This window comes from Plecotus auritus (assembly GCF_963455305.1).
Source record: "Plecotus auritus genome assembly, chromosome: 12".
Lineage (NCBI taxonomy): Eukaryota > Metazoa > Chordata > Mammalia > Chiroptera > Vespertilionidae > Plecotus > Plecotus auritus.
Window position 1 is genome coordinate 6,172,963 of NC_137778.1, and position 13,247 is coordinate 6,186,209.

At 38.3% G+C, this 13,247-nt stretch overlaps 1 protein-coding gene across 1 annotated transcript in view; it reads right to left on the minus strand.

Annotated features, from left to right (window-relative positions):
* SPTA1 (spectrin alpha, erythrocytic 1) overlaps positions 1–13,247 on the minus strand; it is a gene marked incomplete at both ends in the record, with an annotated part of 69,978 nt that overhangs the window by 2,372 nt on the left and 54,359 nt on the right. Inside the window, 10 exons of the mRNA XM_080648422.1 lie at positions 322–375; positions 1,503–1,690; positions 2,719–2,770; positions 3,255–3,272; positions 4,867–4,979; positions 5,798–6,094; positions 7,919–8,128; positions 11,386–11,462; positions 12,060–12,222; positions 13,142–13,240. Coding sequence (XP_080504548.1) covers positions 322–375; positions 1,503–1,690; positions 2,719–2,770; positions 3,255–3,272; positions 4,867–4,979; positions 5,798–6,094; positions 7,919–8,128; positions 11,386–11,462; positions 12,060–12,222; positions 13,142–13,240 — 1,271 coding nt within the window. The remainder of the gene's footprint in view (positions 1–321; positions 376–1,502; positions 1,691–2,718; positions 2,771–3,254; positions 3,273–4,866; positions 4,980–5,797; positions 6,095–7,918; positions 8,129–11,385; positions 11,463–12,059; positions 12,223–13,141; positions 13,241–13,247) is intronic.

The following is a 13,247-nucleotide window of genomic DNA, read 5'->3' on the forward strand; positions in this document are numbered from 1 at the left end:
CAGGCCAGGCCGAGGGACCCCACTGGTGCACAGTCAGGGATTGGGGCAAGGAAGGGATGCGGGAGGTTGGCCAGTCGGGGAAGGACCAAGGGAGGGCTCCAGGGCGTATCTGCTCTGTTTCACTCAGTCCCCATCTGCCAGACCCCAGCAGCAAGCTAACCTACTGGTCAGAGCATCTGCCCCCTGGTGGTCAGTGCATGTCATAGCAAGCAGTTGAGAGGCCTTAGCATATCATTAGCATATTATGCTTTGATTGGTTGAATGACCAACTAAACAACCGGACACTTACCATATTAGCCTTTTATTATATAGGATACTCACTTATAGGTTGTGCTAAACTCCTTCAGTGTCTCCTCACTCACACCTATAGTATCTCTGAAAGGAAAAAAAGACTTAATTACCTCATGAGACAAAAACAGAGAAAAGCAGAAGCTAAGTCACATGCAATAGAAACTTTAGTGACTGTTTCACTATTTGAGTCATCTACTTTAGGGCCAAATCCAGTCTGGATTTGCTTTTGTACAGTCAATGAGCTAAGAATGTTTTTTATATTTTTAAATTGAAATTGGTTAATAAGTTTATATAGGTTTCAAGTGTACAATTCTATGATACATCATCTGTGTATTGCATTGTGTGAAACTGTGTTCATTGCATCATTATTCATGGTTTTTATATTTTTACATGGTTGAAATAATAAAAAAGAAGAATGCTTTATTAAGCATACATAAAATTTAAATTTAAATGTCCATAAATAATACTTTATTATATTAGGTTCATGCTCATTCATTTATGGATTATCAATAGCTGGTTTCTCTCCACAACAGCAGAGTTGAGTAGTTACAACTGAGACTATATGACTCACAAAATTTAATTTTTAAAATTGATTTGAGAGAGAAAGAGAGAGAGACTTATGCATTCATTGGTTGATACTTGTAAGTGTCCCTGGCTGGGGATCAAAACCCATAAACTTGGTGTATCAGGACAGTGCTCAAACCAAATAAGCTACCCAGCCAGGGTCTGGCTCACAGAGTTTAAAATGTTTATTCTGAAACTCTTTACAGAAATCTATGATTGAGATAATAACACTGCCAAGAAAGCTATGGAGACCAAAATCTTCTTTAAGACAATTAATTTGTTTAGGGAAAAAATGAATTCTGCTCTTCTCCATATCTTGATTATTTCTTGCATTTTAGACATTTTAGAGAAAAATTTACAAAAGGGAATGCTCTCTGAAGAGATTACATAAGATGATGAAGGAATTCGAGAATTGGCGGATGAGTATTTTCAGGACAATGAGAGCACTGTCTCCTATTGCATAATAGAATAAAGAGAAACCGTCGTTCAGTGGGCAGTAAAGAGAATATTGTTTCTGAGTACAGTGAGTGTACTAGCTCTTAAGGAGTATTTTTAACCAGTACCCCCAATTCTAGCCCTTGGAGTTAACTACCTAAAACTAGTATCATCCACACCCTTCCCTAGCCCTGCCCATAGGTTCCCAGTACTTGGCTTGGATCTGTTGTTCCAGGTTGTGTTGCATTCGCATCCCAAGCTGATAGAGCTGGTCCCACTGCTGTGCCAACCCAATGGTGCTGTATTTGATGTCCAGAACCAGAGCCTCTTCTAGGTTGTCTCCCAGATCCTCAATCTTGGTCAGCTGGCGCTTCATCAGCTGGATCTCCTTCTGCTTCCTCTGGAAATTGAGAAGACAGAGAGTCACCCAGGGCACCACTCCAAACCTAGGGAGGGGAGTGAAAATAAGAAATAGATGAGTTGGGGTTTTCTCTAACTGCTTCCATTCAATTATTTTCAGGAATTTTCCTGTCCTCCATGATAAATAAACTACTCAGAAAAACTATTGGTATCTTGATAGGAATTGCATTGAATCTGTAGATTGCTTTGGGTAGTATGGACGTTTTAATGATGGTCTTTCTTCCAATCCATGAACATGGTAGATGCTGGGATTCCCTTTGCTCCTCAGTGGGGACTTCTGAAGCTGAGATATCCCTCCAGATTCTTAACTGGAACACATGGGTGTGGATCCAGCCTGCTTTAATTCTTCCCCTCTTCCTATCAGTCTGGATGGTGGCTTCTTCTTTGTATCCTTAGTAATAACACTTCTGTTCAGCTAGTATTCAAATGGTTCTGCAGGTTGATCATGCTATAATTTAATTGCAATTTTGATGTGGTCATGGCAAAGGGCCAGCACACCAATTACCTACTCATCTTCTTGATGAGAACGAGAACTCCCTATCTGACAATGTCTTATTCTTTAGTATTTAACTTCTCTCATTAGGAAGAAATAAAATATAATTAGTTAACATTTTCTCCCATTGCTAAGAGATCATCTAGATTCAATTGCATTATCAAATAATTGTCATTATCAAATTACAAAATTGTCAATGTTTCTAGTTGTAAGCTTGCAGCCTTGCATTTTTTCTCTTAATCAATAACAGTAACTCAATAATATAAATATCATTAACATTATTACATAGATACAGAAATTGCAGATTAGAGAGTTCAGCAAACTGATGTCCATAAAGCAGTGGCCAATGATTAGAATAACATTTTGGCAAAGTTGGCACAAGAGCCATAGACTCTTCACTTTCAGGCCAGAGAATTTGCATAAAAGTGTTTATTTAAGAGTTTCCTTTAAGTAGTTTTTCTTGCACTCCTTGTAATGCTGGCAACATCTTGACCTAATGAATAAACATTACTTACTTTATTTGCTTCCAATTGGGATTCCAGAGTTCCTGTTTCTTTGAGCAAAGATCTAGTTAAGATCCAGATTAAAAAAGTTACTTATAATATCAGAGGTCCATATTTCACAAAGACAGACAAACTCAGAGCTTCTACATTTCTCTACTGCTACTTCTTCCAAGTCACTTGGTCTCCCTAAAATAAATTTACACAACACCAGATTTTCATGAAACCAACCCTTCTGCCTATTGGCAACCTTGCCAGACATATGAGAAGGAACTCAGGCCCCTTCTAGTTCTTCTCTGCCTATGAGAGGGATTCCAGGTCTTTCTCCTAGTTCTTATTCTCAAACACTCTCTTACCTTAATGTAAGCAAGACTCCACCTAATGGGGTATTGAGCCAGAATAGTATACACTATGCTTCTCCTTCTCACCCCACATTTTTATTTGGGCATCATCAGATTGAGATGAGACGAGATGCCCCAGTACTAAGGTCTCCTTGTTTAATCATTCCTGAATGCTAGAACAAAACAAACAAGGTAACATAAAATACTGACCCATCCAGAAAATAAGCCCTGGACGTGAAGGTCCGGAACAGGAATCAGAAGAAAGAAAGGGAAATCATATGTTAATATGGTTTACTTTAACGATCTTTTTTACTTCAGATTTATGAAACATCCTAAATTCTTTTGTAGCCAAAAACGTATGAACATGTTCCATCCACTGTTTCCAAAGTTTCTTTCACACTGAGAAGCTAACAGCCTTCCTTGCAGCTACTTGCTGTAGCAGAGAGCACAGGTGGTCAGGTGATATGCTCAGTGTGGGGCACATGAGGCCAGAGGAGGAGGGACCAAAACCAGAGGAAGAGAAAGAAGAGCTATGTTGCTTATGCCTTCTCTCAGGGTTTTCTGGCCACGAGACTGATTTTCCTTTTGTTAATTGTGTGATTTATCCTGGTCAGTGGTGTGTAGAAACATGGATTGTCTAAACCAGTGGTTCTCAACCTTTCTAATGTCGTGACCCTTTAATACAGTTCCTCGTGTTGTGGTGACCCCAACCATAAAATTATTTTCGTTGCTACTTCATAACTGTAATTTTGCTACTGTTAATGAATCGTAATGTAAATATCTGTGTTTTCCTATGGTCTTAGGCTCTACAGCAGCGGTTCTCAACCTGTGGGTCACGACCTGTGGGTTGAGAACCGCTAGCAGGGTTGCTTAAGACCATCGGAAAACATAGATATTTACATTACAATTCATAACAGTAGCAAAATTACAGTTATGAAGTAGCAATGAAAATAATTTTATGGTTGGGGGTCACCACAACACGAGGCACTGTATTAAAGGGTAGTGGTGTTAGGAAGGTTGAGAACCACTGGACTCTAAACCAATTCTTTAACTCTCAAAATTCCACAGATCTGACCTAATTACTGAATACAGTCTACCAACTTAGAGCATTTATTCTAATGTGTATTACACCTTCTAAGTCTCCTCCTTTTCAAGGTCATTTGCCCAGAAGATGTGACAAATGTTATTTTCACGTACAGAACACTTTGGATTCAATAAAAGCAATTAGCATATACTGTCTCACTTGATTCCCATCACAGCTTTAGTCAGGCAACATATCAACTTCATACTAGATGTTTACAATATGCTCTATTTCTGCTGTGTCAATAAATACACATGTGGCCCTGAGCCCATCAATGTATCTATTAAACTTCTTTCCACTCAGAGGTAATAAGGTCTCTGTATACTTTTCCAGGGTGCTCTAAAAGTTAAGTGAGTTAATGGACAGAGAAATACTTTGTAAAATGCAAAGATAATTTCAACATTAAACATTTTAAATAAAAAGAACTGTTATTATTTTTGAACTGTAATTATAGGCAACAGAAAAAAATTGAGAGTATCAAGAAGAGAATATTGAAGGGTCCACAATGGGTAGAAGGCTGAAACTCTCACTTCTCGGTTTTGCAAGGATTGATTCAGAAAGTAACCAATTACCAATAGAAAGCACATGGTAAATTAGGACAGCATAAATGCTGTAGGAGTCCCTCCCCTTCCCCTCCTTTATGAACTTTATCCTCCCCTTCCCCTCCTTTATGAACTTTATCCTCATGGGAAATGGAGTGTGTGGCATAGGGATCATAACTTTTGAGGTAACATAGCACACCTGGTTTCCAGGATCCACTGAAGGAAGGCACTGGCATTCTGTTCAAACTCCTGGCACATCTCAAAGTTCTTGACCTGTCTTTCCTCTTCCTTTTGCAGCTCTTGCTCCCGTTCCTAGAAACCCAAATCACAGACAGTGAATTGCACATTGAAAACCTTTCTTTGCAGGAAAATAATTGGTTCCCAGGCTCAGCCATACCTCAGCTCTCCCAAACTTACATTCCGGAGGCATGTGCTTATGTGCTCATATTGCTTCCAGCCTACCTCTTCTCACCTCGGAAAGGTGAGGAAAACTCATGTCACTTCCCATAAGTATTTGCAGATGTTTCAAAGGCAAAACTCAGTAAAAATAATAAGATAATGAAGGCAAATCTTTCTGCTTATTTTTTTCCAGATGAAATTTCATTTAAATGAACATAAAAACAGCCTTAAAGGGAAAGGTAGTTATAAGAGTTGCCATCTAAAATTGGTGATTTTATGGTAAAATTTTTCTTTGTTAAACTTTTAAGTATTTTCCATAGCTTCTATAATGAACATCATTAGCGACAGACAAAAGTTAAATGCAAACACATTTAAAAGGCACTTTTGGAGGTGTGTATAAAATAGAGAATGCTTTGGATGAAGGCATATATAGACTTTAAAGATATCTGTAAGCCTCATGAACTTTCTATAACTCATTTTCAGAGTCATGTCCTGGAGCTTGTGTTTGCTGCCTTACATCACTGCTCAACACCCTGAAGCACAAAACTGTTCAAACTATGTTACCCAGGGCTATCCTTATTGTGAACATATTTTCAAATATTTCTTAGACTATCCAATTTAAGACTGCTTTCCCAATTAAAAATGTTCCGTTCTTTCTCAAAAGTCCCCCAACTTGGATACGTGTCATGATCACTATAGCCAAAGGAAGTCCCTGCTGTGCCTCAGTCTACCTTGATGATGTCAGGTAGGTGCTTCCACGTCCTTTCTAGCACCTCTATGGTTAACCAGGTGTAAGGGCTGGAGGGCACATTTAAGGACTTAATCTGCTGGTCTAGCTCTCGCAAATAGTTCAAATCTTCCTGGGCCTTGGCCAAGGAGGCCAAGAAAGCCTCGTGGTCCTTCTGTAGCTGGCGAATCTCATTCAGGGAGACACAGTGCACATTTTCTGACAGGTCCTCCTCAGCATTCTCACACCAGTGGTTGAAAGCTGAAGCCTTGTGTGCAAATTCCATGAATAGCTCTTCAGCCTACAGAGAGAGAAAAAAAAGACACCTCATCTTTCCCAATAGAAAGAGAAGAGAAAAGGAGGAGAGAAGAGAAGACTCAGAATAAAAAATAAAAAAGTAATTGTCTTCAATATTTTCAGGGCAAACCCTTTAAAAGAACAGAACTAAAACCAATGGGAACCACACAATCAGATGGATAGACAAGTGAGTTAGAAATATAAGTCCTGATCCTGGCATCTCATTGTGAAATTGGTCAAGTTTTCTATCATCTGCAAATGAGCAAGTTGAATGATTTCTAGAGACATTTTAGCTCTAAGATTCCAAAAGTGACGAAGGTTGTTTTCAATGAGAAGATTTTATGATTTCTTATTCTGAAATCTGTTTCAATTCTATTTGGCACATAGTAGACATGCAAAAATAGATGTTAAATGAATGATTAAATGAACGAATCATTCATGAAATAGGCAAATCTATCCTATCCTTTATCCACTTCCTCTTTCTTCTGATCGTCTACAGACCACACCTCTCTAATGTCTTTTTGAAGACTGAGTTCTTTTCCTATCATCCTTCTAAAACTTGTTCAGGGCTCATCTCATGCTTGCAGTTCCTCTTTAAATCCCTTTCCTACACTCTAACCTTTATCCTTATTCCTGCAATACTCTCTGGAGTTATCCGTATGTTCTGAATGACTGAACTTCCGAATGAGAGCAATAACATGGATTGTTCCAAACAGCATGTCATAAAAAATATTTAAAATTTAAAATCATCATAGATTTGAGGTCAGCAGACAGTATTTCCACGGATATTTGTTATGCAAATTCGTTTTCATCCCAAAACATAGGCATTAAAGAGGTTGTGCACTATTATATCTTCCCGGTACTAATTGCTGCAATCTATATGCTAAAATAGACCAATACAGAGAAAACTCATATGAAGAATATAAAAACTATAAAGTACTTCTTATTATTTTCAAAATAGTATGGATCAACTGAATATTTTACAAATATTTTATAATTAGAAAGTAAAATAATAGAATCAGATTGTGAAATATCTTTCATATCTCTCTCCATATATATTTCATTAATTGATTTATTTTTTCATTAAAATTATGTCTCATGTCTTTCAATAGAGTAAGCATTAACTAAGGGTCCAGACTAACTATTTTTTTTTTCAAACTGACTGGTTTTTATTTGTATGTTTGTTTTCCAATTTCCCTAACTCCCTAGCTTATATGGTATAATACTTATGGTCTAGGAGTGCTCAGTAATTTACTGACCATCCAACTTCCTTTCATTATTGATTTTTTATTATCAACATCTAATACCTTAGCAACCAATTAGAAAGGACATTTTAATCACTTATATCCATATAGAACTTAGTGGTTATACTGAATTTTTCAGACCCATTATCCTTTTTAATAGTAATAACAGAGACCAGTCAGAGGTGGTGGTAATATTATCCTATTTCATAAATGGAAGAATCAAGGTTCAGAGATGTTAAGTGACATGTAAGAACACAATATTTACTTGTTGAGTTCTTTTATTTGAACTGGAGAAAAGCAGTTGTAGGTCTGCTATACGGTAAGATCGTTCACCCTGCTGTGCCACCTACCTCTTCTATTACCTGTGCCGAGCTTTCCTCTCAAGTCAGTTGGATAACTGACTAAAGTCTAAAAAGACCTCCCTAGCAGTCTAAAGTCTTTTTGCTCAATAAGAATGTCTTTCTGGTCCTTCCCAAAGTACACACTCAAATATATCCAAACAGGGTTTCCACTATTTGTCTCTAGATTCCATGGCTAATACAGAATCAAGGTCTTATCATGCCTCACCATGTTTTAACCTTTACCTTCTGGAGGGGCAGCTGTTTCTCTAGCAATTTCTGCCTGTGGGCTGCACAGGCTTCCAGCAGCTGTTCCCAGCGCCTCAGCAGGGCGGCATGGCGCTCCTCGATGGCTTTGGATTGGCTGTGCTGAGCAGCCACCAGCTGGTCCTTGAGCTCAGTTATCTTACCCAGTCTCTCTTGCTGAAAGCTCTGCACACTGGCACCCAGTGTGTCCTGAGAGAGACCAGAGAGAAGCAGTGAACAGAGAATGAATGCCGATTCCGAAGGGTCATTTACACCTGGGTTCCACCCTATTTTTATCATGAACAAGATAAGGACTAGAAAAGAGTTAGAATGATGACCAAGGAAAAGGAAATATGACTTAGAGACTTAAGTAAACACTTGGGATTGGGGTTATGGCTGCATTCCGATGTATGTTTTGAAATTAGATTTGAGCTCACATTCTTTCTAAGACTCTTTTGTATCACTTATTAGATTTTGTGTTCTAATCACCAGCAGTGCGCTACTGGGGATCTTGAAAGTATGGAAATTTAAAAAAGACCTACAGATACTATATTACACAAATGATATTTTTGGGAGCTGTTGGTATCAGAATCACAAAATTAGGGATGTTCCACTTCCAGCTTTAATAGAGTAGCTTGTATTGGACCAATTGTCTCTTTGAGAACAGCTTTAACCGCTGGGTAAAAGTTCAAAAACATCAGCTGTTTGAAAAAGATCAGAATGAAGCTCAGGTGGCGGTTATTCAAGAGTTAAAATCCTGGAGAGGAGGGATTGGTAGCAGAGTAAGAGTAATAGTCTCTGTTACTTTTGCTTTTGAAGTATACACTGAACAGGGTAAGAGGGGAAAGCAGCTGAAGAGAGCTTCAGACGGAGCTAAAAGACAAAAACTGGAGTTCTGGGGAACTGGGGCAGCCAGGGTTGGAGGAGCCGTGAAGAGGGAACTGCAGAAAAGCCGGTTCACTATTCCCACTGCACTTTCCTCTCAAGACATTTATAGAGTCCTGACCTGTGTAGGACACAAGTCTTAGAAGCCAAGCAGAAAACAGCGGCTGTGGATCTAAAACGCAACATGCAGTTCTCTGGTCACACAGTGCTGATTTCAGGACACAGGAAGCATGAGCAGCCCCCGCGAAAGAGATTTAGGTGATACCCCTGAAAGGTCCCAGGTGTAAAAGCAAACTGAAAAGGGACTAGTCCTCAGATTAATAAATAGATAGAGAGATAAATAAAACTAAAAGCATGCTTTGAAGCAATTCAATGCCTAGCTAAAAAGTAGGGGTTGGATGGGGAATTGGGAGGTGTTAGATTACAGTTTTAAGTAAAACCTTATCAATGAATTAGTTTAAATGTAAATGATCTCACTATTCCAATAAAATGATCAAATTAGATTGACAAAGCCATACTCATTATATGGTATCTATAAAATGTTAGAAAATTTAAAGGCACTCTGCATTTCTATGTTCACTGCAGCATTATTCACAATAGCTGAAATATAGAAACAACCTAAGTGTTCAGCAACAGATAAGCAGGCAAAGAAGATGCAATAAAGCCCTGGCTAGGTGGCACAGGTGGTTGGAGCATTGTCCCATACATCAGTAAGGTTTTGGGTTCAATTCCTAGTCAGGGCACATACTTAGGTTGTGGTTCGATCCCTAGTCAGGGCATGTAGGGTAGTCAACCAATTGATGTTTCTCTCACATCGATGTTTCTCTCTCTTTCTCTCTCTCTCTCTTTCCCTTCCTCTCTCTAAATCAATAAAACATATCTCAGGTGAGAATTAAAGAAAAAGAAGATGTAATATAGAGAGGTAGATATATAGACACATACATACATACATGCATACATACATACAATGGAATATTATTCAGTCATGAGAAAGAAGGATACCCTGCCATTTGCAACAACTTGGATGAAATTTGAGAGCACTGCGCTAAGTGAAATAAGTCAGAGAAAGACAAACACTGTATGATGCACTTATATGTGAATCTCAAATAGTGGTTACCAAGAACTGGGGGCCAGGGAGGGGTACAAAGGGTATAAACTTCCTTTTAACAAGTTCTGGGATCTAATATATAGCAAGGTTATTTTAGCAAATAATACTATATTATATACTTATATACTTGAAGTTGTTAAGAGAGTAAATATTAAATTTTCTTACTAAACACAAATGGTAATTATATGACAGAATGAAAGTATTGTTTAATTCTATGGTGGTAATCATTTTGCAGTTTGTAAATGTATCAACAAGAAAAATAAAATCTATAATAATAAAAGCATAATATGCTAATTAGACTGGACGTCCTTCCGGACATCCTTCCTCCCGGACAAAGCCACAGTGGGCGGGGGCCGCGGCAGAGGTGGCAGAGGCCCCTGGCTGCAGCAGTGGTGGGTGGGGGCTGTGGCCAAGGCCCTTGCACGAATTTTGTGCATCGGGCCCATAGTAAAATATAAAGACACAGAAACATAAAAACTACAACAGAAGATGAAAACAGATATATATGATAAACAAACAAAAAATAAATTGGTGTAGTATTCTAGTATGCGTAAAAGACTTCAAATTAAGAAATATTATTAGAAAGATGACCATTTCATAATTTAAAAGTGTCAATTCATCAAGATGATTGAATTATTCTAAATGTCAAACAACTTTTAACCTAGCCTCAAAATATATAAAAACTGGAGGCCCGATGCACGAAATTCATGCAAGGGGCTCGGCCCTTGCAGCCACAGCAGCTGCCTCGGCCCTTGCAGCCGCAGCACAGCCCCAGCTTCATCCAGAAGGACGTCCGGAAGGTTGTTTGGCTGTCCGGTCTAATTAGCACATTACACTTTTATTATTATAGATAGTAAGTATTTAAACAACATGATTAACACCACTGAAAAAATACACATTCTTTCAATTGTACAAAAACTATTCACCAAAACAGAATAATTAGTGGGTCAAATAAGAAATTAAGTTAGATGGAACATATTTAAGTGAATAACAAAAACATAAAATTTCTGAGATGCAGTTAAGCTTTACTTAGAAATTTATATCCTTAAATCAATATATTATAAAACAATAGCTAAATACTTGAAATCTCAATATCTATCTTAAAAAATTTTTAAATCAAGTAATCAGAAGAAAGTTAAAGAAAATGGTAAAAATATAAAGATATAAAAAGTTATTAATGGGATATACTATAAAGATAGAACAGAAAAAAATTAAAAAGCCAAATGTTGATTCTCTAGTAAAAGTGATAAATACCTGTTGCAAAATTAATTAGAGAGAGTGGACAGGGAGAGGCAAAGAGGGAGAAAAAACTAGCAAATTATCAATATCAGGAAGAATAAAAGGAACAATAGTACAGGTCCCACAGACAATAAAACCACACAGCCTAGCAGTGGATAATCCTATGTGCTCAGCTTCTGTGCGATATGGTCTTGGCCCTCCCGGGCATCTATCACAAAGGCAACCCTGCTCTCACCTGCTTTGCCAGGAGAGTGAGGAAGGCAGTGAGGTCTGCACCGTTGCCATTGATCTTCAGGCTTCTTTCCTTCTCAGCTAAAGAGCGAAGATCATTAATAGGTTGAGAAAGATAGTTGATCTTGGATCAGACTTGGTAAGGAGAAAAGGAATATGTCCTATAGTTCACAAGAGAGCCTCCTAACTCTTTGAGTCGGCGATTCCTTGGGCTGTGAGTAAATATTAAATTGGGGATGAATGGATTGTTCTATAGACTTATTCAGGATAAAATGATGGAAACTAAGCTAGCACCAAGGGAACATCTGAGTGTTTCATAGAACACAAAAATTTCATATTAGACATAAATTTTAATTAAATCAAACACACATTTATTTCCTAGAAGTTTGGGCCATAGCTCTCTCTTTCTGCATATCACATGCGAAATAACCAATTCTCAAAAAAATGTTCTCTGATACTTCAGCATGTGTGTGTGTGTGTGTGTGTGTGTGTGTGTGTGTGTTGAACACATGTGAGTGTCATTGTAATTGCATCCCAGAAGGACAGGAATGGGTGATGAAGGGAGCACCTCTCTTCACAAGGTATGTGAGAAAGCCCCACGAACCATTGTATTAGAAAATACAATGCATTTTCATTATATTTCTCAAGCCCCAGCACCCTGGCCTTCACCCATCATACCTATCCAGGCCTCTGCCACATCAGCCTTCCAGTTGAACTCCTGAAAGGCATGATCATCTTCCAACTGCAGCTTCCAGGAAGCGATCGCCTGGGCCAGAGACGGTGTCTTTGCATTCAAAGCCTCTATCTTGGCGGAAATCTTCTCCTTGTGCCGACTCTCCTCCTGCAACGCCAATGGTGAAAGGAGGAAGAGAGAGGCCAAGGCCAAAAATCTGAGTTCTTTGGTACTGTTAAAAATCCCTCCTCTCCCTCTTTCAAAATATTCAACGACTCTCCTCCAGGTCTAGTGAATTTATTCTATGTTTTCTTTATGTCCCAGATGGTTATTTCCACCCCAGCACTGGGATGACCTTCTCATGCTTGTTCACACAACTGTGATCTGCGTGGGTGTAAGCATCTAGAAAGAATGAAGTCATCTCTGTTTTGGGTTCTTCGGGTAGCGCTTAGACCAGTGAGGCTTTGTGAAAACAAGCGTTCAAACTAAAGAACGATACTCAAGTTACAAATAAGTTTCCAACTGGTCCTCCTCCTTAGAGGCTTACAAAAAATTTTTTTTTCCCATTCTTACAAATATTCTATGATCAAAGCAAGTCATTTATAAAAGCTTCATAAATGCCATGTTGTGCATAGGACAAGAGTAAGTGTGTCAACAGCTAATTTAAAGAATCTCAAAGGTGTATTTATAAGAGCTTGAAAAAAGAGCTTTCAGAAAACAGAAATTAAATAACTATTTGCAAACAACAACAAGAAGAAAAAAAATGGCAGCTTCAAGAGATGGATTCAATTGGGCCACCGTGGGAAAATTTATTCCACAGAAATAATCAATTGTGGCATTTATTTTTTTGGGAGCAGTAGCTGGCTGTTAAATAATTACCAGCACATCACCTCTAAATAACTACTGTGGCTAGTAGCTACCATATTGGACAGTCATCCCTAGATAATAAAAATAAGTATATATTTGTTAATGTTAAAAATAGATTATTAAAATTCTGTGTATGATTTTAGCACTGCTCATGAGTCTATATTTGGGCCAATCCCTTTTGAAAATGAAAGTTTGACCGGGAATTCCTGGAGCCTCTCACCTTACTCAGAATGCCTTCCCCCTGGGCACACACATTTTGCACCCGGGCCTCGTGGACAGCAAAGTCATTATCCAAGGCTTCATGCTTCTTTAGCAAACTCTGCATA